The sequence below is a fragment of the Euprymna scolopes genome, chromosome 7 (assembly GCF_053919585.1).
Source record: "Euprymna scolopes isolate OS-2025 chromosome 7, ASM5391958v1, whole genome shotgun sequence".
NCBI classification, from domain to species: Eukaryota; Metazoa; Mollusca; class Cephalopoda; order Sepiida; family Sepiolidae; genus Euprymna; species Euprymna scolopes.
The window spans coordinates 144,347,679-144,369,961 of NC_136488.1; the positions used below are offsets into that span (position 1 = coordinate 144,347,679).

A 22,283-nucleotide genomic window follows, 5' to 3' on the forward strand; every position below is an offset into this window, starting at 1 on the left:
TGACATCGAGATTCAAGGTAATTTGCAGTAAGTAAACGTCTGAGTCACACGTGCTCATGATGTAGGAATCTAAAGTGAATCTCCTTGAGACTGTACGTTTATCAATCAATTTTAAATTAAGCAAGAAGGATAAGTAAGAAGAAATAAATTTTAGACTATCTTTATATAAACGCTCTGATCCCCATCTGACATCAATTGTGATGGATGGCTCTCGTCTGGGTGAGGCCCCGTGTTTTGACAAGCTTCTGGGTTTGACCTTTACTCCTGATCTGAAATGGAACACGTACATCAAGTCTGTTGCCAAGGTCGCTGGAAAGATGGTGGGATCCTTCTACCGCTCCAGAAGATATCTCACTACGGATGCAATTCTCTATCTATATAAAAGCCAAGTACGTCCAAAGATGGAGTACTGTTGCCATATCTGGGCGGGAGCTGCTAAGGACAGCCTATCCTGCCTTGACAGAGTACAAAATAGACTTCGTGGCTTAGTGGGGGATGCCCTTTTCTCTACCCTGCAACCTCTCTCCCACAGAAGAGACGTTGCGAGCCTGTCCTTGTTTTATCGTTATTTCCATGGCAGATGCTCGTCTGAACTCCAATCTCTGGTCCCCCCTCGCCAATCTTTCACGAAAAACACCCGTCTAGCTGAATCCACTGTGAAAAATTTCCCCCACTCTATATCTGTGCCTCAATCAAAACGCAGATTCCATGAACAAAGCTTCTTTCTTAGAACTGCACGCCTGTGGAACTCTGTTCCGTCTGCCTGCTTCCCTCCGGACTACAACTTGGTTGTCTTCAAGTCCAATATTAACAAATTCCTAATGAACCGCCCCCTTAAGTAAACATTTCATCAAATCTCACTAACGTAATGTACTTGCAATAACCCTTATCCCTGAGTGGCTTCCGGGCCTTGATAAGTGGTGATCACTGTGTAAAAAAAAAAAAAAAAAAAAAAAGGATTTTTTTTTTGGTCTCTCCTCACAAACGAATCTTCTCTCCTCAATAAAACCTTTAAATATTCAGTAGGTATCCTTGTTTTTCCATGTATAAATTTTATTCGTGTTTGGTGACAAAGATCAAAGCCACTGGATGATTCAAATCGACAGTCACACACATATGGGAAGTGATGATCAAAAAATGAAGACCAAACCTGATGTAGAAAAGATTATTGACTAGCAGGGAGACCGGATATTGCCCAGGATTGAATGAGGATCAACAAATGTTTCACACTCCTATATTTCTATTGTCATCAAAATTGATAAAATCGCCTATTTTTCAATCAAAACAATTGATTTCCTGCTCTAGGTGGAGACCCATCACAGTGCACACGGAGGAAGCTCATAGGCAATAACAGGTGCAGTGAGTGCGTGTTTGTTGGAACGCACAAGCATGTTCCCATCTAAATCTGTTTAACGTTTGTTGAATATTCTTCTGTTTATGAAAATGTTACATTAGGGTAGACCAGATTCTCTAGCCTTGGTACGGCAACTAGTCTAAGAGAAGGTTGGTTGGTTGTTTTACGGCATATCAACCCTTTTTGGTTAGTTTTATTTCTTTGAGATGAGGCTCCATAATTTGAAGCAACAACAATGAAGATAAAGATAACAGTCCGCAAAAGAATGAATACCTTTTCCGTTATTTAAAACCAAACTCTTTGCAGTGGTCACTCTTCAATATTGCAATCGTGATTGCTTAAATATTTATTGTGACCTCACTCAAGTCTGCTGTGCATGGGCCGCTATGGTCCGGAGCATAGTGTAGGTCCGAGAAGAGGTCAGTTCAACTCAATCAGGATGAATGTTGCTGCAAATACAAGCAAGTACATCTCTTGAGAATGTTTAAGAAAGCAACTAGGAGTAATCAAGATTCTGTTATTTCAACTAAGAAGAATATTATCAACAAAGTATTGTGCAATGTTCAACAATAAAGAACACATGCGGCATACTGAACTCAATGAATTTCAGTTTCATAAAAGTGTGGATCTCAAATGTAACTGCAAAACCATGGAGGTGCTGGTGGCTCAGTGGTTAATGACATGAACTGACAACCTGGGTGTGCCAAGTTCAAATCCAGTTTGTTCCAGAGAAACACTTTCAATTAGGGATGTTGGCAACCTTCATGTGGTCCCTCTTGTAAATACCCAATGTTTTTCTAGAAACAATTCTATGTAGAAAGATATTGGAAAATTGAATGCCCACAATAATCATCTGAGTCATACAAAACAGATGACTGATACTCAGCAACAACTGAAAAAAATCAATTGAGAGAAAATCAATGGAAAATATTTAAAAAGATGAGTTTGTTTTGTCTTTTTGTCCCCCCCCCATTTTAGAAACCATCATTTTGATTAGAGGATGAGTTAACAAGATCGAATTGGCAGGTGGGATGGGGTAGGAGTTCAACAATTACAACTTGTGATAATTTAACAAAATGACTAGAAATAAAAAACAGAATTAAAAAAATTTTAATGTTATACTTTTTAAAAATTAGTTCTTCAAAATCTGTTTCAAAAAAAAAAAAAAAAGAAAGAGAGAGAGAGCGGAGATTGTTATATTTTATTATTTGAATTATGAGGGAGTTCAATAATTTGAATACTAAATTATGAGGGAGTTCAATAATTTGAATACTAAAATTAATGAAAGGAAATGCAGCTGATAACCACTAATCTCTTCTCTATATAAATAAAATTAACTCATTTTTGCCCGTTGACTTTGACCTTAATAGGATTAAGAATCTAGACATTTTGTGCAGATGTACTATGCACAAACTGCATCACGATATCTGTGTTATAGGCATATTAGCTATCCACTAATTCACAGATGGGAGCTTCCTATATTATATCTGGTGAGAGTTCACTGCCAAAACCGGTTGCGATCAATGGAAATAGTACAGTCATCTCTCTCTCTAAAAAATTCATACTTCCACCGCCACTCATTTACACCGTCCATGACCATTCACAGGAGACAAATAAGAACAAACGCCGGTTTAGGTTTTCATAAAAACTGGACTGCAATTTAGGTGAAACGCACCACGCTAACTTTTACGTTGGTTGAAAATAAAAACAAACACAAACCAAAAAACTTTACATTTTCTTACAGTGCATTAAAACTTATGATACTTCAAATCGGTTTTATTTCGCATTCTTCGGCAATTACAACATCGTTTTTTTTGTTTTGTTTTTTTTGGGGGGGGTCCATGTATCTTCCCTATTTTTCGTTTTCCCGTTCTTTCCCTTTCTTAAATTTATTTCTTCTCTCTTTCTGTGTTTCCTCTTTTTTTCGGCAGGTTCACCATCGTTTCTTTTCATTTTTATTTATTTATTTTTCTGTTTCTGTTTCTACGAACTTTACATTTTCTTTATTTCTTTCTTCTCTCTTTCCGCTTGTCCTCTTCCTTCCGCAACTTTAACATCGTTTCTTTCTTCGTAATACAGCCGGATTTTTTTAACACTAAAAAACACACACACACACACACAAATAAATTACATGGACTATTTATACGTTGTTCACATTTATACACTGTATTTATTTCTTTATTTTTTTTGGAAACCATATATTACATGATATTCGTTAGATTTCGTTTCGTTCTATTTTTCTGTTTACATTTTTCCTATCTTTCTGGAAAGTTTGACATCATTATTTTTATATATTTACTTCCGTTTTATTTGGTTTCGTCCAGTTCGATTTTTCTTCTTTCTGTTTACATTCTTACGAACTTTCTGGTAAGTTTGATAGCGTTCTTTTTTTTTTTTTCTTTCTTTCTGCTCCCACAGTTAGACATTACTTTTCCGGTAAAATTAAACATACCATCGTAATTATTGCATTTCGTAATCTAAAACATCAATTTTACACCTAAAACCGTGCCTAGTTTTACATAGGTCACATTTTTACACTAAGACAAATATATTGATTACTTTTTTTCGCAGTTCCACACTCTTTCCATTTTTTATATTTTTTATAAACCATACATTATATCGTTTCCGTTTTATTTCGTTTCGTTCCCTAAGATTTTTCTTTTTTCTGTTTACATTTTTTCGATCTTTGTGGACAGTTTCACATCGTTATTTCTTCCAATTTTTTTTTTGTACCATTTACTAAGTCATTTCCGTTTTATTTTGTTTCTTGACGTTTGATTCTTCTTTTTTCTGTTTATAGTTTTCCGTGCGTTCGGGAAAGTTTGCCATCGTTCTTTTCTTTTCATTTTTTTGGTCTGTGTGTGTAGGAGGGGGGGGGGACAATTTCCAAGTTTTTTTTTTTTTTTTTTTTTTTTGAGGTGTACCAACATGTAAGAACATTTATTTTCCGGTCAAAGTAATTATACCATCGTGATTATCGCATTTATGAAACGTAAAATCTCAAATTTTCAGGAAAATCGATTTGGAACACATCAAACTATTACTGATTTCATGCTGACTTTCTTCTGTTAATATAAGGAGGCTGTGCTGAAATAAAAACATTTGAAAACATTGTTATTTACAATGATACTCTTAATATTTGCAGGGAATCTTTCTTAACAAATATATTCAACATCAAATTAAATTTTCTCATTGTTTATACGATCCCGAGCAACGCCGGGTAGCCCCGCTATTTGAAAATAAAATTAACCAATTAAAAAATTAAGTGGTTGGGACAAACGCAAATTTACTCACTTGAGTTTAAAAGATCCCTCGATCACAGGAAAGAGACTTGCATTAGGCATTCCTGTTGCCATGGAAATCATTGTTGGTGGACTTTGTAATAAAATGTTTGCTGAAAAAACAAAACTCAAATTGTTGCAAATAAAAACATGCATCACACACACATAATTGTTTCCTTCAATAATTACAAGAAACCTTCTCTACCACCAATAGCAATGACCAAAGACTCATTATCTGAAAGTACTTCTTTTAAACTCCTTGGCCTACACAGGAAACATGAATTGGAACAATTACATTGAGAGCATTGCCAGGACTGCTGCAAAGAAGGTAGGCTCTCTCTACCGTGCTAAAAAGCTACTAACACCCAAAAGTATACTGTACCTCTATAAGGCCACCATTCGCCCATGTATGGAGTATTGTTGTCATATTTGGGCTGATGCATCTGCTACTAGTCTCTTGCTCCTAGACAAGGTTCAAAAGAGTGTTGCCAACCCTGATAGGTTCTGAACTGTCATCTAAGCTTTAGCCTCTGTCCCATAGACGAAATGTTGCATCCCTCTGCCTGTTCTACAAGTATTTTAACGGTGAATGCTTCGACGAACTGCAAGCACTTGTACCCCCCTCAACGTAAATTCCCCCCCGACAAACCCGACAAGCAGCAAAATCCCACCCCTTCACAGTTGAGATCCCTAGATGTAAGAGAGCCTTCTACTCCAGTAGTTTCTTCCCTAGAACAGCTAGACTTTGGAATTCCCTTCTGGGTTCCTGCTTCCCCAACTGTACTGATATGCAGAAGTTCAAGTGTAATGTGAATCGACATCTTGCTGCCCAACTCCCTACATAGTGCCCCTGTAGCTTATGTCCCTGATAGTAGCCCTGATAGTAGCCCCCTACATCAAAGTAGCAATGTGCCTTGTGTGGAGTGAAAATGTAATAAAAAAAAACAAAAAAAAACTCCTTCACAATACAGACCAACTACCAAAGATAATCAATAAAGCCGTTATTAAATATTAGAATGAGACTTTGTTTTGTCTTTACTCCAACAATGTCCTTCTCTCAACAACAGCTTATGATATAAGCATGCAATTTGCAGGGTGTATTTATCTGATCCTAACTCCAGCAAGGTTAGAAATGAAGCCAGTTTAGCATAGGAAGAAATCCTGAAGGTTAAAAAAAAATAGCATAGATCAGTCCAGTCACCATTCCCCGATACGATCATTTCAGATGACCAGCAATAATATAATTCTTCCAGAAAAGGAAGTAAATCCTGATGAATGACCTCTTGTGACCTAGCAGTACCTTTGTTTATAACTCAATGGTTTATATTCTAGCATATAAAGATTGGAATCATAAAATTTAATAGAATTTAATCATGCCAGATACAAAGTTATAATAGCAAATAACTCAAATGATTTCACATAATTACAACTTGTATTCCTTTCAACGTACATATTTTAATGATGAATCAAATGTATACTGTGCTATTTTTATTCTTTAGTTTGATTCCAATTTTAATGGATAAATCTTTAATCATTAGAAGAAAAAAAAATTCTCCAATAAATGTTAAACAATGAGAAATGATTAAAAAAAAAGGACTTACTCAAAACTCTGGTTATTGATGGCTGCCTTGCCAAGCTGACTTTATTAAAGAACCGTGCATAATTCATGGCTTTTTATTTTTCTGCTAAAAAAAAAAAAACAAAAAAAAAAAACAAATCAATGAAATAATATTTTGAATCTGTAAAAAAAAAAAAAAAAAAGAATGAGTTATTTTCCTTGTTTAGTGTCCCAAAATGATTGATACATTTTCACATTTAACTTCAACTTTATGTTTTTGTTAGTATTTAGATATTATTATTATTATTTATTTTTCATTTTTACTTATAACTCTTTGCCTGTCATTTGCAAACTTTCCATTTCAAGAATTTATGGCATTGATTTACACAAAATGAATCCTTATTTACTTGGCTCCCCATGAGGGTAACATTAGATATAAAATCGGTTCTTAATACAAGGAAAATTCAGCTCTCAAAAAGCAGCACTTTGGACTGGGACAAAAATTAAAAAATTGCATCAGTTCAGAAGGATTTCTAATTCACTGGCCGAGGACAGAAAAAATGAAGTGTAATATAAAAACAGATATTACACTTTGAATTATTTATTTGCAAAATAAATATAAAAATTAGTTCAAATTTTGAACAGGTTAGTGGAGGAAAATGGGGATAGTAGGAAAAGAAGGTCATCCTTTGTCTATTCTATTTGTCTATCCTACTCTTAGTTAGAATTATTGCTGTTAACACAATACTACATCTACTCTAAAAAGGTATCCTACTTAAATTATTCTAAAAGTGTTGAAAAATCTTATTCATAAATATATTATTTTCATCAAGGGTGTGAATTCCATTATAGAAACAGTGATTTAATTTGAATAAAATAAAATATGCATCAAGTGCGCTTGAAAGCCAAATCACAACGTAATATTAGGAAAATAAAAAAAATAATGGGACTTACACCCTTATCGTTAATCTCGTGTTGCCAATGCACGGTTCCAACATTTCAAAATACAACCGCGGCTCTTTACAAACAGACTTTTTTTAACGCGCGGCTCTTTACAAACAGACTTTTCTTTCTCCAACTTTACAACATGGCAAGAAAAAAAGAGAAAAAAAAAAAAAGAAAACAACATACCGAGGATGAAGTTTGGCTCTAAAATATACCTAAATTATAAATTTCAAACAAGTAAAATATTTTTTTTTTCCTAATATTACATTGTGATTTGGCTTTCAAGCGCACTTGATGCATATTTTATTCATATTATTTTCACTTTTTCGTCTTCTTGTCAAATACTTGAAGTTATACATTTCGTGAATGAATTTCAACCTTTCCTGTATGTGCCAGCTACATCAACTGATCCGATGTATACACAAATTCATTGAAAATGGAGAGTGGAACAATAAAAATACAAAGCGGGTTATAAGGACCTCCCAACATTTTCTAAGGAACAAATTTCCCATTGTTTTCCGGTTTGTTTAGGACCAAGAAGAAGCAGGTTTATCTCCAAGTTGAGTGGAGACTATGTGGGAGAAAATGAGGAAGGAGAGGAGTTGGAGAGTGGCCAGTATCCTTCCAAGATTTATTTTTTGTGTATGTTTAACGGCATGTCTACCCTTGTTGGGTTATTTTATGCAGAATCGTGGTTTAATGTTTAAGTATGTTTTTTTAAAACAAAATTATTTGAATAAATATATTTATAGCTGAAGTATAGTTTGCATTAAAATTTGATTAAATCCATAAACATTTTAATACAAAAATAAAACAAAAATAAATGCATAAAATGTATTAAAATGCGAGTAAATTTGCAAGTAAATAGATAAAAAATATTTAAAATGAATTTGCGTTATGTGTGTGTAAATTTGTAATGATAAATATTTACTACTTAGGTGTAGTTACGTTTGTGTAAATTTGTATAAAAGTGTTATATTTGTGAAAAAATATTTAAAATAAATTTGCATTATGTGTGTTAAATTTGTATTAGTAAATATTTACTACTAAGGTGTAGTTACGTTTGTGTTAATTTGTATAAGAAAGTAAAATTTCATTTAATTATACTTATGTATATTAAATGTGCAAAGGATTAGTTTACGAATACTAATCCGTATCGATTTGTATTAAGTGGTCTTGCTTATTCACATGTATATGAAAATCTATATTTTTGTATATATACCAATTTCTTTAAGGTTGTTTTCAACAAGTTCTTTCCTATTGCTGTCTTTGTAATATTTTCATCTTATAGGCAGAAAATCAATGCATTCAGTAAGAAAATGTTTTGTTGTAAGCGGAACCTGACATGCAATACACATTGGCTGGTCTTCTCCTTTAAGTAAATATGGTTGGGTAAGGTATGTGTGACCTATATGCAATCTTGTCAATACAACCTCTTCCTTTCTATTTTTTCTGAAACTTTGTTCCCAATTAACAATTGTTGGTTTAATGGGATATAATTTATTGCTAGTGTAGCCATTCCAATAAATTTGCCATTGTTTTTTAATGTATTCATTGATATTTTTTTTTAATCTATATATTGAACTTTAAAGCTTTCATTTAGGTTATCATTCTAGGTATTTAGGTGGCTAGGTATCCAGCAGAGCACGATTTCTTTTGTTTTTAAAAATTCGCTTATTCTAGCCTGTAGTTTTACTAACAACGGCGTTATTAAATTTTTGTGTTTTTATTGCTGTTATAGCTGATAGCGAGTTGGAGAAAATTACATATTTTTTTTTGTTATCTCTGGAGATGAAATCAAGTGCTAAATCTATTGCACAAACCTCTACATTAAAGATTGAGGTTTCTTTCAGGAGATATTTAAAAAAAATGTTTTTATTATATACAGCTGCGCTGCCTATTGCATCTACCTGTTTTGAGCCATTCGTAAAGATATATGCATGTTTAGGATAATTGTATTTAATTTGTTCAAATTCTTCTTGATAAACAAGAGGGTGAGTTTTTCCCTTACAGTGTTTGCTAAGACTTGTCAACTTTTGGTACTATAATGTTCCAAGGAGGTATTTTTGGAGTAAATGTTTTGTGAATTTTTGTTATTGGGAACTCTGCTTCTTCAATAATGGGTTTCATTCGTAGGCCAAATGTTTTAATGGCTTTTTCTTTTTGTTGAAATAAATGTTTGTACTTGGAATAAAACATGCAGTCGTGTGCAGGATTGTTGGGATCTGACTTCAATTTCGTATAATATAGCAGTGCTAACTTGTTATAACTGAGGTTAGGTGGAGGCTCATTTGCTTCAGCATACAAACTTTCTACTGGGGATGTTCTGAAAGCTCCCAGTGCAAGTCTCAGTCCTGTATGGTAAACGGAATTAAAAATTTTAACATAGGATTTTCTTGCTGCTTGGTATATACAGCTGCGGTAGTCAATTTTTGATCGAATTAGGGATCTGTACAGGTTTAACGAGGTCTGCCTGTCAGCTCCCCAGTTTGTATGAGCTACAACACGCAGAAGTTGCAGTGCTTTATTACATTTTTTTAACATAGTTCATGTGGGGGAATAAAATTTAGTTTTTTATCAAAAGCCATTCCTAAAAACTTGTATTCATCAATAAAGGGGATATCTTCTCCATTGAGTTGTAATTTGGGATCATTGTGTAATTTGTGTTGATTGCAAAAATGAATGCATTTGTTTTATTTTTTGAAAATTTAAAACCATTTTCTTTTGCCCATTTATTCATTTTGTTTATACTGGGTTGCAATTTTCTTTCAATAGTATGGATGTGCTTGGAATGCTAGCTTATAGAGCCATCATCCACGTACAATGTTCTATTTATGTCAGGAGTAAGTTCCTTTACTATGTTATTGATTTTTATATTAAATAAGGTTGTTGATAATATACTACCCGTGGCACACCTTCCTGTTTATATCACTTAGAGTAGACCCTATCTGTACCTTGAAGGTTCTGTTCGTTAAAAATTTTTGAATAAATTCGGGAAGTCTACCTTTAAGTCCAAAGTCGAATAGATCTTTCATAATTCTGAATTTCTAGGAAGTATCGTGAGCTTTTTCTAGATCGAAAAAGACAGTTGTGGCATGTTCCTCTCTTATGAAGGCTTCTCTGACATAGCATTCTAAGTTACCAAATTATCAAGACATCCACGATTTTTACGATAGCCACACTGTGCATTGGTTATTAGTTTGTTTCTAAATACCAAATTAGGCGATGATTTATCATTCGCTCTAGTGTTTTGCACGTGCAACTTGTTAGTGAAATTGGTTGATAATTTCCAGGATCTGAAGAATCTTTTCCTGGTTTTGGTATTGGAATAATCGTTATATGTTTCCAAGATTCGGGGAACTTCTTTTTTATCCAGATGTCATTGTAGATTTTTAGTAAAAGTTCCAAAGAAATTTTTGGAAGTATTTTCAAAAACCTATAGTGGACCTCATCTGGTCCTACGGCTGTGTTGTGTGATTTGTTTATGGAATTTTCCAATTCTCTTATTGAAAAAGGTTTATTATATTCTTCAAAGTTTTTGGAATTGAAGTTTAGCTTGTACTTTTCGAGATTTATTTTGATTGTTTGGAATTCTTTGTTATAGTTTTTTGAAGAAGAGTTCTCTGAAAATGTTTTGGCTAATTTGTTCGCTATAGCCTTCATTTCTGTTATTTTGGTATCTTCAGTAAAAAGATGTTTAAATGGTATCGGGTTATGCTTTCCAGAAATTTTTTAACCATTTCTCAAACTGTTTTTGGTTTAGTGGAAACCTTGATCTAGCTGACATATTCTTGCCAGCATTCTTTTTTGGCTTTCTTTATTATTCTGCATGATTTTGCTCTATGCAATTTGTATTCAATTAAGTTGCTTGTTATTGGTTCTTTATTAAATTTTCTTAATGCTGATTTTCATAGATTTATTGATTCTTTACATTCTTTGTTAAACCAGGGTCTATTCTTTTTTCCTGAAGTAGTGTTTTTGGGAATGCACTCTTCTCCTATTAATATTAATGTTTGTGTAAATGTTTCGATTGTATCGATGTGGTTTTCTGTCAATTGTTCTGAGCAGAGATTCTTGAATTTTTACCAGTTGACTTTGTTAAGCTTCCATGTTCAAATATTTCTTCATGGTTTTTGAGAATGATTGGGTAGTGATCGCTACCACAGGTATCATTGAATACACTCGAAGAAAAATCCAGATAAGTGGAAGGGTCCCATATAGTTAAATCAAGCGAACTAAGTGATCAATTTGTTGGATTGATGTGAGTGGCTTCTTTTTTATGTATTAGATTTTCAATTTTCTTTCCCTTTCTATCCGTTTCCTTGCATCCCCATAAGGTGTTGTGACTATTTAAGTCCCCTAGGAAAATAAAGGGTTTGGGTATTTGCCCTATTAAGTTCTCCAATTCATTTTCATCTATTTGTTCATGTGGAGGTATGTATAAAGAACAAATGCTTATCGGTTTGTGTAAAGTTGCTCTTATGGCAACTGCTTGCAAATTTATTTTTAATTCAATTTGGCTCTGGGGTATGTTATTTTTAATGAATACTGAAACACCACCAGAGGCTCTAAGTCCTGTATTATGAATGTAGTTATATTGTTGATAGTGTTTTATATTCAAATTGTCCTCATTCTTAAGGAAGGTTTCTTGGAGACAAATAACCAAAGGATTTAATTTGGTTTGCAACAATAAAATTTCATTGTAATTTGCCTTTAATCCATGGCAATTCCATTGGATTATCTTGTAACTCATGGTGATTTTTTTTTTTTTGCTTTGAGGAGTAACTTCAGTTTCCATGTCTTCTAATTTCGGAAATCTGTTTGTAGTACCTATTTACTATGCCTCCCCACGGGACAGAGTTAGACACCAGGGTCGTTTTTTAACGTGGAGAAAAGGTACAAAAATAAAAATTGTCTCAGTCGTGAAGGATTTCTCCTCCATCGAAAGAGAACAAGAAATAGAAGTGCAACATCTGAAGAACAGATACTACACTTTGATCTTGTCCCGAAGGCCAGTGTGGTAATTTCTTTATATTATTTTGTTTTTTGATAGATGTATTTTTTGTTTGTTTTTCAAGTGTGTTTTTTTCATCACGGGGAAGATGTATTGGTGACCTGTATGGTCTTTCTTTTAACTGATTTTATTTTTCCTTAGTTCCGTCTTTTTCAGCATCTGCACGACATACTGGTGATTTTTGTGGTCTTTCTTTTGATCGACTTTGTTTTCTTGAATGTTCTGATTTTGGTTGAGAATTTGTTTTATTGGTAACATTAGTTGATGATTTAATGGGATGATTAATTTTTGATGATATGATTGGTCTGATTTCATTTATAAATTTGAGCCAGTCGTTTGGTCCCAATTGTAACAATTTGTTTATTAGTATTTCATATTTGGAGTTTTGGTTAGTGATGTTGGATGATATACAACTTGAGGTGACTTGAGAGTACATCTTTTCCTTCATGTATCCATCTAGTATTTTCCTGGCTTTGAGGAAGGAAATGTTTTTGGTTTGTTTTATTGACACTACTTCCTTTTCTTTCTTCCAGATTCTGCATGCTCTAGCATAAGCAGGATGGTTTTCTCCACAATTTGTACATTTGCAATCGAGATTGCAGTCATTGACAGTGTGGTCCAGCCCTCTCTGGCCACATCTGCCACACACTGCTCGTCCACTACATGCACCCTCATGGTGCCCAAACTTCTGGCATTTAAAGTTTGGATAAAGGGTTCAACTTTTTCAACATTGAACCAAATTTTGATTTCTTTTGGAATAGTGGGTTTATCGAACTGCATAATGTAAGTGTTCATATGTATAGTCTGATTCTCTTTTTTTATTGTAATTCTTTTAACGTTTATTACTCCTTGGTTTTTAAGTTCTTTTGTTATCTCTTCAGTAGTGCACATTGAGAGGTCTTTCGATTTTACTACACCTTTGGATGTATTCAGATTCTTGTGTGGATAAGTCTTGATATTTATGTTGTGGAAAGTTTTCATTCCTAGAAGAAAAGTGGCATGTTTTTCTCTTTCCACTTCCACCAGTAAAGTTTTATTTTTTTAAGTTTTTACATTTTTGGGGGTAATATATGCTGATATAATTTTGTGTATAATAAACGGTGATAAGTCCGTTATATTGGTTTCTTTGGTGGATTCCAATACAATAAATTTTGAGAATGCTTGGTGTAGTTCATTATCTGAACTATCTGAGTCAACATGTAAGCACTTGGAATTTTTGTAATTGGCCATATATGTATATTTTAAAATTCATTGTTTATGCTCCCCACCCACCTCGGAGTCCAATATTGGGGCATGTTAAGAGGGAAACCCATTCACCTTGTCATGCCAGGGCTACATAAAACATGAGCACCCATAATCCTTAGGTTACACAATCCAAGTAATTTGTAGTAACTTCTGGCACTATACAGTCATGCCATGACTTTAATCATTTGGCACATTTGACCCTAGCCACCGCCTTCTAACACATGGAAAAGAGGGGAAAATATGTATATAGTCTACAGGGTAGAACTGTATTTGTTACAGTTTGGAGGAAATTGATAGAAAAGTAGAAGATGTGTTAGGCCTTGATGTAATTAGCCGATTGATCGGATCAGGCCCCTCCGACCGCCCGTCTAGCCTTGTACGAGGCCAAAGTGGAGTGTTGCAATTGATACCTTTAATTTCCCTAGATATCAGTTATTCAGCCACCAGGATCCTTTTCCTAGGCATTACGGGTCGCCACCCACAGCCAACAGGTGGCCCCATTGAGAGGCTTTTACTCTCTGCAGGGGAATAGTCTGTGTATTCTAATGCCCCACCGACAGGGTTGGGAAGTAGGGAAGGAAAAAGAAAAGAGAGGGGAAGGGGGCTGTTGTTTTTGTAGAACATAATTAATTTTACAAAAGAGAATAGAAAACAAAAACAGAAAAATCGATGTAGGCGCATTTCGTCTCAGAAAGCTAATAGATGGCCTGATCTGGTAGCACCAGTCCTTCCAAGATAAATTTAATTTGGAGAGGTAAAGGTTATATCTATATCGTAGCCAAAAGCAAGTTAGAAGTAACCAGAAAATCAAAATATATTTTTGTTCAAATACGAAAATTTATTGATGTTTAGGTAATGCATTTGTAGCATTTCCAATTTTTAGGAAAATGAATCGCAAATGGTATGAGGAAAGGGTTGTTGCAGAGATGTCTATCTTCTAACCTTGTTGAGTAGAAAGAAAAATGGCTGCTTCTCCATTATTACACCTAAATGGAATATGGATGTCAAAATACATAGCAAGAGATCGTTATGATGTATTTACTTGGGAAGTAAAATAAATATTGTTTGTTGAGAAATTACAGAAATTCATCCAGTAGTTTTGTTTTTATAAAAAATAAGTTTTGTCATGCAAGGAATACCTCTGCCATTATTGGCGTGATTGTGGAAGTCAAGGTAGATAACTCAAACATTTGCAAGAGAAATCAATTTCAGATGGAGTCAAACACACACATATATACACACACACAAAAACAGAATTATCTCTCTTTGATTTCAATAAAATGGCGATGCACAACATAGATCACCTGGCAAACTAGCAACACTGGTCTCAATAAAGTAGCGATTTATCCCAATAATCGCTCAAAAATCGAAAATTAAACAAAACATGGCTTCCCTACAAATTGGACTTTGACTAGGGTGAATTGGCATTACATGAAACATCAGTCCTCCTACAGATTAGCGGTCCTGTAGTCAGCATGTTGGACAATTCGCCCACCAACAGAATTTTACCTACATCGTTGCCAGCGGTGATTATCAACGCCTGTTTAATGCTGAATCTCCTGTTAAATTTGTGATACAATGGAGACAGGTGCTCTAACATCAACCATGAGCACACAGGTCATATTAGAAATACTGCTATTTTCGGCATGTGTGGAATTTTCAGCCATGCACGACACCTTCAGAATGAACCAATTACAACCACATCGGATTCCTAGGCAATCCCGATACATTTTCACGCATACATAAGGGGCCTTCTTACAAGTACATCAGATTCTTACGCAATGCCGATACACCACACGCATGCATACTGATGCCATTCAAGCCATCAATAACACTGATCTACAACAGATTGCAGCAAACTAAAGGAATGATTAGAAATTATATATCCTACAACATTCTGTTCATCTATTGCTCAGCTCCTCGGTATACTCCACATGAGCATGAACTTCCATTACGTACCCCTCAAACACAAGCGGCTCATTACCTTCAAAATGATATCATTTATCGCACCAGGCAACCATGCAAAACAAAAGTTGATGACATTACTTTTCTTTTGGACTGCCATCAACCAAGATATACCCTTCAAACAGGGTCAGTTAAGCCACTTCTAACGATACCGTGCTACAACTTCCACCAAATCCAGCAGACACATAAAGCGTCCACTCAGATTTGCTACTTACACCCAGTGAAATATTTGCAGTGTTTTTATTCTTCTCCTTATTCTTCAACTTCTTGTCTAGGAAGGGAGTGTTGTAGTGACCCACAGAATCCGGCCAGAATAAAGGACAGGCAGGAACATTTCACAGTCATTTCACATTCATCACTGCTTTGAAACACCTACATGTTATCAAAAATGCGTAGGAACATGACGCTGTGATGCAACCATACACATGCATAAAAGAAAAGGAACTATGTTATGCTTCCTGACGCTTGAATACAGTGATCATTCCCGAAGCAGTAGGCAGGCACTTTAAAGGTTTTTACACGCCAAAATCAAAGTAGTTTCTCTCCAAATTATTAAGTGCAACACGTGTTCGAAGAAGCTCCATCTTTGTGAGATGTTAAAAAACACCCATCATAATTTCATGCGGGACACAGGTGAACTACAATACCTATCGTGGAAATTTACCACATCCAGCGAGAACTCAAACCTTTTAAATATTCATATTCTAAACCATTGTCCTTATAATACAAACACACACATACATATTCACTTATATGGACTACGAACCGTTTCCATCAGAAAATATGGACTCCAAGCCCTCATGTGGCATATCTATCATAAAAATCAGTACTTTCAAGCCTTGTGCTATGTTCACAAAATCCACACACTAATAATCATGCATTTAAAATGTTCAAACGCAAGAAAACAATTATATTGGAACACTTTATTTTAATATTTATTTCACGTAAACGTTATTTATTTTATATAGACCCAGCGCTTTCGTGTTCTTTATTGAGTGCCATCTTTTCCAGAATTTATTTTTATTTCTTTATCATGGGATGTAAATTGGTGACCCCGTTTAATATATCTTTAAGGGTCCCGAAAAAGCATCCTATATTTACTTAACTTATACAGAGAAGGTATCGTGCTTATATATATATATATATATATATATATATATATATATATATATATATTATATATAGTATTTTCAAGTTAAATTCAAGTTTTACGATATCCTTTCGTAATTGTTAGGTGAAAGTATAGAAAGAACACCCCTTTTCCTCATGTTAAGAATGGTTTTTGAAATTACGTTATTATTTCGGTACGGCACTTTCTCTGCATAAGTATCGTTTTTTTTTGTTTTGTTTTTTTTCAAGATGGCAACGCGAGGGTCCCTCCCTCTTTGCTTGCTCATAAATTTAATTTCTTAGATAAAATTAAAACTAAAAAAAAAAAAAAAAATTTTTAAATCATTAAACAAAATGTATAATCAATCACACGTACATCCAGCCACCTGTTTCAAAATCTGAAACTTTCGGTCCAACGAGCGCCAAATTCATTGCTTAAAAAATATTTTCAAAATTTGTTCACCTTCGCTTAAAACGAGTAAAACTAAATGTTGTAGCAACATGTAATACCGATAGTAAATAATGTCGAATAAATAAATAATAATAAAGTACAAAATAATTAAGTTTTATTTTTAAAAAAATAAAAGAAAATAATGAAACCGGTTGGCGGTGTTGGTGGTGGTGGTTAATAATCAATTTAGCGTTAAACATAAAAACAAACAAAAGGCAATTATAACCGCCATAAATACAGAATGTAAACACAGAGAATAATAATTTTCGAATAAGTTCATGATCATTCTTGTTTAAATAATGCATATAAACTTCTGAAACCAACAATGAATCAAAACAAAACACGTACGTGTGGTAAAAGATGGTTGAAACGACCTCGACGAGCGAATGTATGGATTGAAAATCAAGGGAGATCACTCTCCTTGGCGGATTTGACCTTTCATAACAGCGATCAGCTGATTCAAGTTCCTTGCATTTATTAATTTATTTATTTTTTAATTGTTTTATTTATTTTGTCCGCTTTCCGATAAGGCGCTTATGTCAATGGATCCTTAAATCTAAGGGAGATAACTAACATAAACATAGCAAAAATAAGCATTTTGCAAGTTATAATTTGGGACGCTGAAATAATCAGCAGAACAATGAAAGAATGAAAAAAAAAAATCCCCCCTCAAAATGATTACACGATTACTGTAGCCGAGTCCCAGAAATTGTTGAAGCAGTTTACAAAAAGTTAGCGAGATTAATCAACGAACTTAAAATATAACAATGTTAAGTAACAAAATAAACTTATTAATTAACGTACACAAGACAAAAGTAAACTGTTGCAATGTAACGATGTTAATTAATCAACAACAAAAAATAAATAAACTTGTTTGAAACGATGTTAAGGGAGAAGTATTCCCCTGTATAATTGTAGTGAACTACTATTATGATGCTGCTTACGGTATGCTTCCCTTATTTCTCTCTTTCTCCCTACTCTTCTACTTTTCCCTTCCTTTCTTCTCTCAACGTTACCAGAAGTTCCAGTCAATCGGAATAGAGGACTGTCTTGGAGGGAGATACAAAGAAGAAATCTGTCTCAGACATGCGGAAACGATAGAAGCATCAACAAGTGACGGACCAGTTTCCCTGGGTAAAGACTTTTATCAAAGAAATGTACCATCCTCTTTGTACCCTACATCTTGGAAACCTTTATAAAACATCATCAATCCTAAAGTCTCGTCGCACTTAATTTTAACCGATGTTTTCTTTTCCACCACCGTTCTTTTTCAGCACTCTAGTTCTCTCTCTAATGTCGGAGGTGAGGTGCCCCAAAAAGGGGACCGACCGAAATGGTGACTCTTTTTCAAACGTCGTTAAAATTTATGGTAACCGCCATCAGGGAGAAGTTTATTTTATTTAATTTTTGTTGATTAATTAACATGATTTCATTGTAACAGGTTGTTTACTTTTGTTTTGTGTTAATTAATAAGTTTATTTTGTTACTTAACATTGTTATATTTTTAAGTTTGTTGATTAACTTGTTTTCTTTTTGTTGAAATTTCCGGAACTAACTTCAACCTCACCCGGCGTATTCGTGTAATTATATATTGCAAAATATACTTATTTTTTGCTATGTTTATGCTGGTTATCTCCCTTCGATTTGATGATCCGTTGACATAAAAGCGCCGATTTTTTATATATAAAAAATAAAGAAATGAAAGATTAGTGTATGGCGATTACCATAGATTTTAACGACGTTTGAAAAGGGTCACCATTTCGGTCGGTCCCCTTTTTGGGACACCTCCGACATTAGAGAGAGAGCAAGAGTGCTGAAAAAAAAAAGGTTGGAGAAAAGAAAACACCGGGTTATAATTAAGTGTGACGAGACTTTAGGATTGATGATGTTTTATAAAGGTTTCCAAGATTTAGGGGTACAAAGAGGATAATACATTTTTTTTTTATAAGAGTCTTTACCCAGGAAAACTGGTCCGTCATGTGTTGATGCTTCTATCGTTTCCGCATGTCTGAGACAGATTTCGATTGGCTGAAACCTCTGATGACATTGAGAGAAGAAAGGAAGGGAAAAGTAGAAGAGTATGGAGAAAGAGAGAAATAAGGGAAGCATACCGTAGCAGCGTCATAGTAGTAGTTCACTACACGAGTCCCCCTCCAAATAATGGAGTTAAGTACCCTCCACAGAATTATTAAATGTGTATTGCCTAAATTTGTTTAAAAATAAAGTATTCATTTTTCTTTTTCCATGTTATTTTCCTACCAGATCTAGACTTATATGTGTCAGCAATTTTATCTTCAACTTTGTCGGTATCATCTGTCTTAATAAGTTTATCATTAGTAGTACCGTCATTTGTCTGTGCCTTCTCAGTCGGTCTAATTTTATTAGTACTAGTTGGTTCTATGTATGGCTTTAATCTATCTGTTGATACATGTGTATGAGTACCCTTGTTCATATTGATCTGATAATGCTTATCTGATCGAGTCAAAACTTTATAAGGACCTGAGTACAGTGCTTCTAATGGTTTCCTAACTCAATCAACTCTGAGCCATACTTTTTCTCAGGAAGATAAAACTTTTGGTATAAATGTTTTGGGACTGTCATGGATATATCCTTTTCGGTTGTTGAGTACATCAATTTGGGACATCCATTCACACAAAATACGTATGTACTGGTTATTAACTGGAGTTTCTCCTACTCACTGCTTGTGTATCAACTGCTGAGGAATCAATATCGGAGCTCCAGTAACAGACGTAAAAGGGGGAAAGCCTGATTCATTAGGGGTGCTACGTATACTCAGCAGAATCACTGGTATCGCTTTCATCCATGATTCTTTTCGAGCCATTATTGCTGCTTTAAGGGTACAGTGTGCTCTTTCGATCATCCCGTTACTTTGAGGGTGATACGAAGTTGTCCTCAATCGGTAAAAACCCTACTACCTTGGCTAATTCTTGGAACAATTCGCTCTCAAACTGACTACCTCTGTCAGTTACAACATGCAGTGGGACTCCAAATCGAGATATCCATGCATTGATAAACGCTTCTGCTACCGACTGTGCAGTTATCTCAGTCATAGGTTATACTTCAATCCAGTGAGTTGCACGATCGATGCAAGTAAGCAAATATTTGTAAGGGCTCAGGTAAGGGTCGGACTCATTGCGCGTTAAGGGCAAGGGGCCAACGATATCGATATGTACCGTCTGGAAACATGCAGATGGTAACTCAAATTCTTGGACTGCAGACTTTGTGTGTCTGTGAACTTTTGATTGTTGACACACTACACATTCTGCACAGAATTAATCGTTTTATCTAATCTAGGCCAAAATTATCTGGACTTGACCAGTTTTATAGATGCTCTCGTACCAGGATGCGTCAAGCTATGTAAACTGTTGAAAATAGCTTGACGAAGCTCTTTTGGGATAAACGGCCTGGGGTACTTAGTTGAAGTATCGCATAGGACTGAGGCGACTTTGCTTGGCACACAGTATTCTTTCAAATTAGTGTATGACTTTATTTCGTCATCACCTTTTTTTGCCTGGGCTATTTCGGCCAAGTCGCATGCATATATCTGCACAGCTAATGCAGGCCGAGACATACAGTCTGCAACTTCTTTAATGTACTCCACGTTAGCAATATATTCGGCAAGCACTGATAAGTGTCACTGTTGTCAATCTGACTTTGCTGGTGTCTGACTATAAAAGGCTCCGCATAATGGCTTATGATCAGTGAATAATGTCACGTGACAACCTTCTATGAGGTGGCAGAAATGTATCATTGAAAAATAAGCTGCTAGTAGCTCTCTGTCAAACGTGGACTACTTGGTTTGGGCTTGAGAAAATTTCTTGGAAAAGAAACCTATAGGTACTGGTTTCTTATCTATCAACTGGTGTAATGCAGCACCAGCGGCGTATTGACTAGCATCCGTAACTAAGTGGTATTCCGTAGCTGAAGACTGTGGATGAGTTAACGCTGTAATTTCCGATAATTTTATTATTATTGTTTTGAAGGCATTAGTTTCTTCCTTATTAAGCTCGGTCTTTGCTTCAGGATCCAACCTCATCCGTTCGGATAATGGTAAAATTATGGATGCATAATTAGGGACTAATTTGCGGTAAAAACCTGTCATCCCCAGAAATCTACGTAAGCTTTTTGAATCCTTAGGTATCGGAAAAGTGACAGGCAAAAATCAGTAAACATAGCAAAATATGCATATTTTTGCTATGTTTATGCTGGTTATCTCCCTTATATTTAATGGTCGTTGACATAAGCGCCAAAATGAATATACTATAACAAATAAATGTTATCAAAGTATTTGAAATCTTAATAATGACTTCAAAACAAAAATAAAAAAAGGTACTTGTACTGTTTAGTCAAGACATTAAAAAATGAAAATATCGAAAAAACGTTATATTTCACGTATCCGTTATGAAACGAAGTTCTCCGAAAAAAAAAATTTCACTTAATTTCATCAAGTAGTTCTATTTTTTTTTTTTTTTTTTTTTTACGGAGAAAAAACAATTTGTTATGATACCGATGAAAAGGTTCGATTTTTAGGAAGAAAAGGTAGAATTAAAGATGGGGAGGGAGTGTCGCCACTTTACACTGAGTTATCTCCCCGTGGTATGCTGTTCAGCTCCAGCAAATTTCACAATGGCTGACTTCAACGCGCTCTCATAAGAATGTGTTTTTCTGCTGTAAAAAAAAAAAAAAAAAAAAATACTCGATCAAATTAAATGAAAATTTTTTTTTTTTTCGGGGATCTTCGGTCCAAAACGGATACGTACAATATAGCCTTTTTTTTTTTTTCTCTCGATATTTTCATTTTATAATGTCTTGACTAAACTGTACAAGTGACTGCTGCCCCCCCCCCCAAATACTGTTATAAACTGTTACGACGAGGGACCAGATTAAGGGAGAGTGTATTAGTGTTAGGAGGGTGAATGTGATAACGTTTTTCTAGTCCCTCGACGTAAACAAAAACATTAAAAGGTGTTCAAATCAGCATCAAAACGAAGTCGAGTATAAAAATTTATAATATGGTTTTATTTAACATAGCCAGAAATAATAAATCATATTTTTATTGTTGACGTACGTTTTTATGTGTGTGAGCCGATTCAACACACGAGCCAAAAATAATAAATTAATAAATCGTCCAATGTTTGTGAGAATGTGAAAATGTTCTTGAGAGACGTGTTCTGGCATAAATGCTGTTTGTAACTGGATGTATAGTCGCTAGGACTTTATATATATTTTTAAAAGAGTCTGATAGGATTTGAATTAAAACATGTAGTGAACAGCAGGAGAGAGAAATCTTTCTCTGACTGAGGCAGAATGTCATTTTTGTAGAAAAATGTTTCTTCTTT

At 34.6% G+C, this 22,283-nt stretch overlaps 1 protein-coding gene across 4 annotated transcripts in view; it reads right to left on the reverse strand.

Annotated features, from left to right (window-relative positions):
- The window catches only part of LOC145280021 (kynurenine/alpha-aminoadipate aminotransferase, mitochondrial-like), a 61,843-nt gene extending 43,906 nt beyond the window's left edge, over positions 1-17,937 (reverse strand). For 2 of the 4 annotated variants that reach the window (XM_080131673.1, XM_080131670.1), the window contains exons 1-3: positions 17,272-17,407; positions 6,237-6,320; positions 4,649-4,748 (exon numbers count right to left, since the gene is read on the reverse strand). In XM_080131673.1, coding sequence (XP_079987799.1) covers positions 4,649-4,748; positions 6,237-6,303 — 167 coding nt within the window. In that variant the 5' untranslated portion in view covers positions 6,304-6,320; positions 17,272-17,407. Of the gene's footprint in view, positions 1-4,648; positions 4,749-6,236; positions 6,321-17,271; positions 17,408-17,867 lie in introns of those variants that run through there. The other 2 variants (XM_080131672.1, XM_080131671.1) reach the window with 2 other exon arrangements.
- Between the last annotated feature and the right edge of the window lie 4,346 nt (positions 17,938-22,283).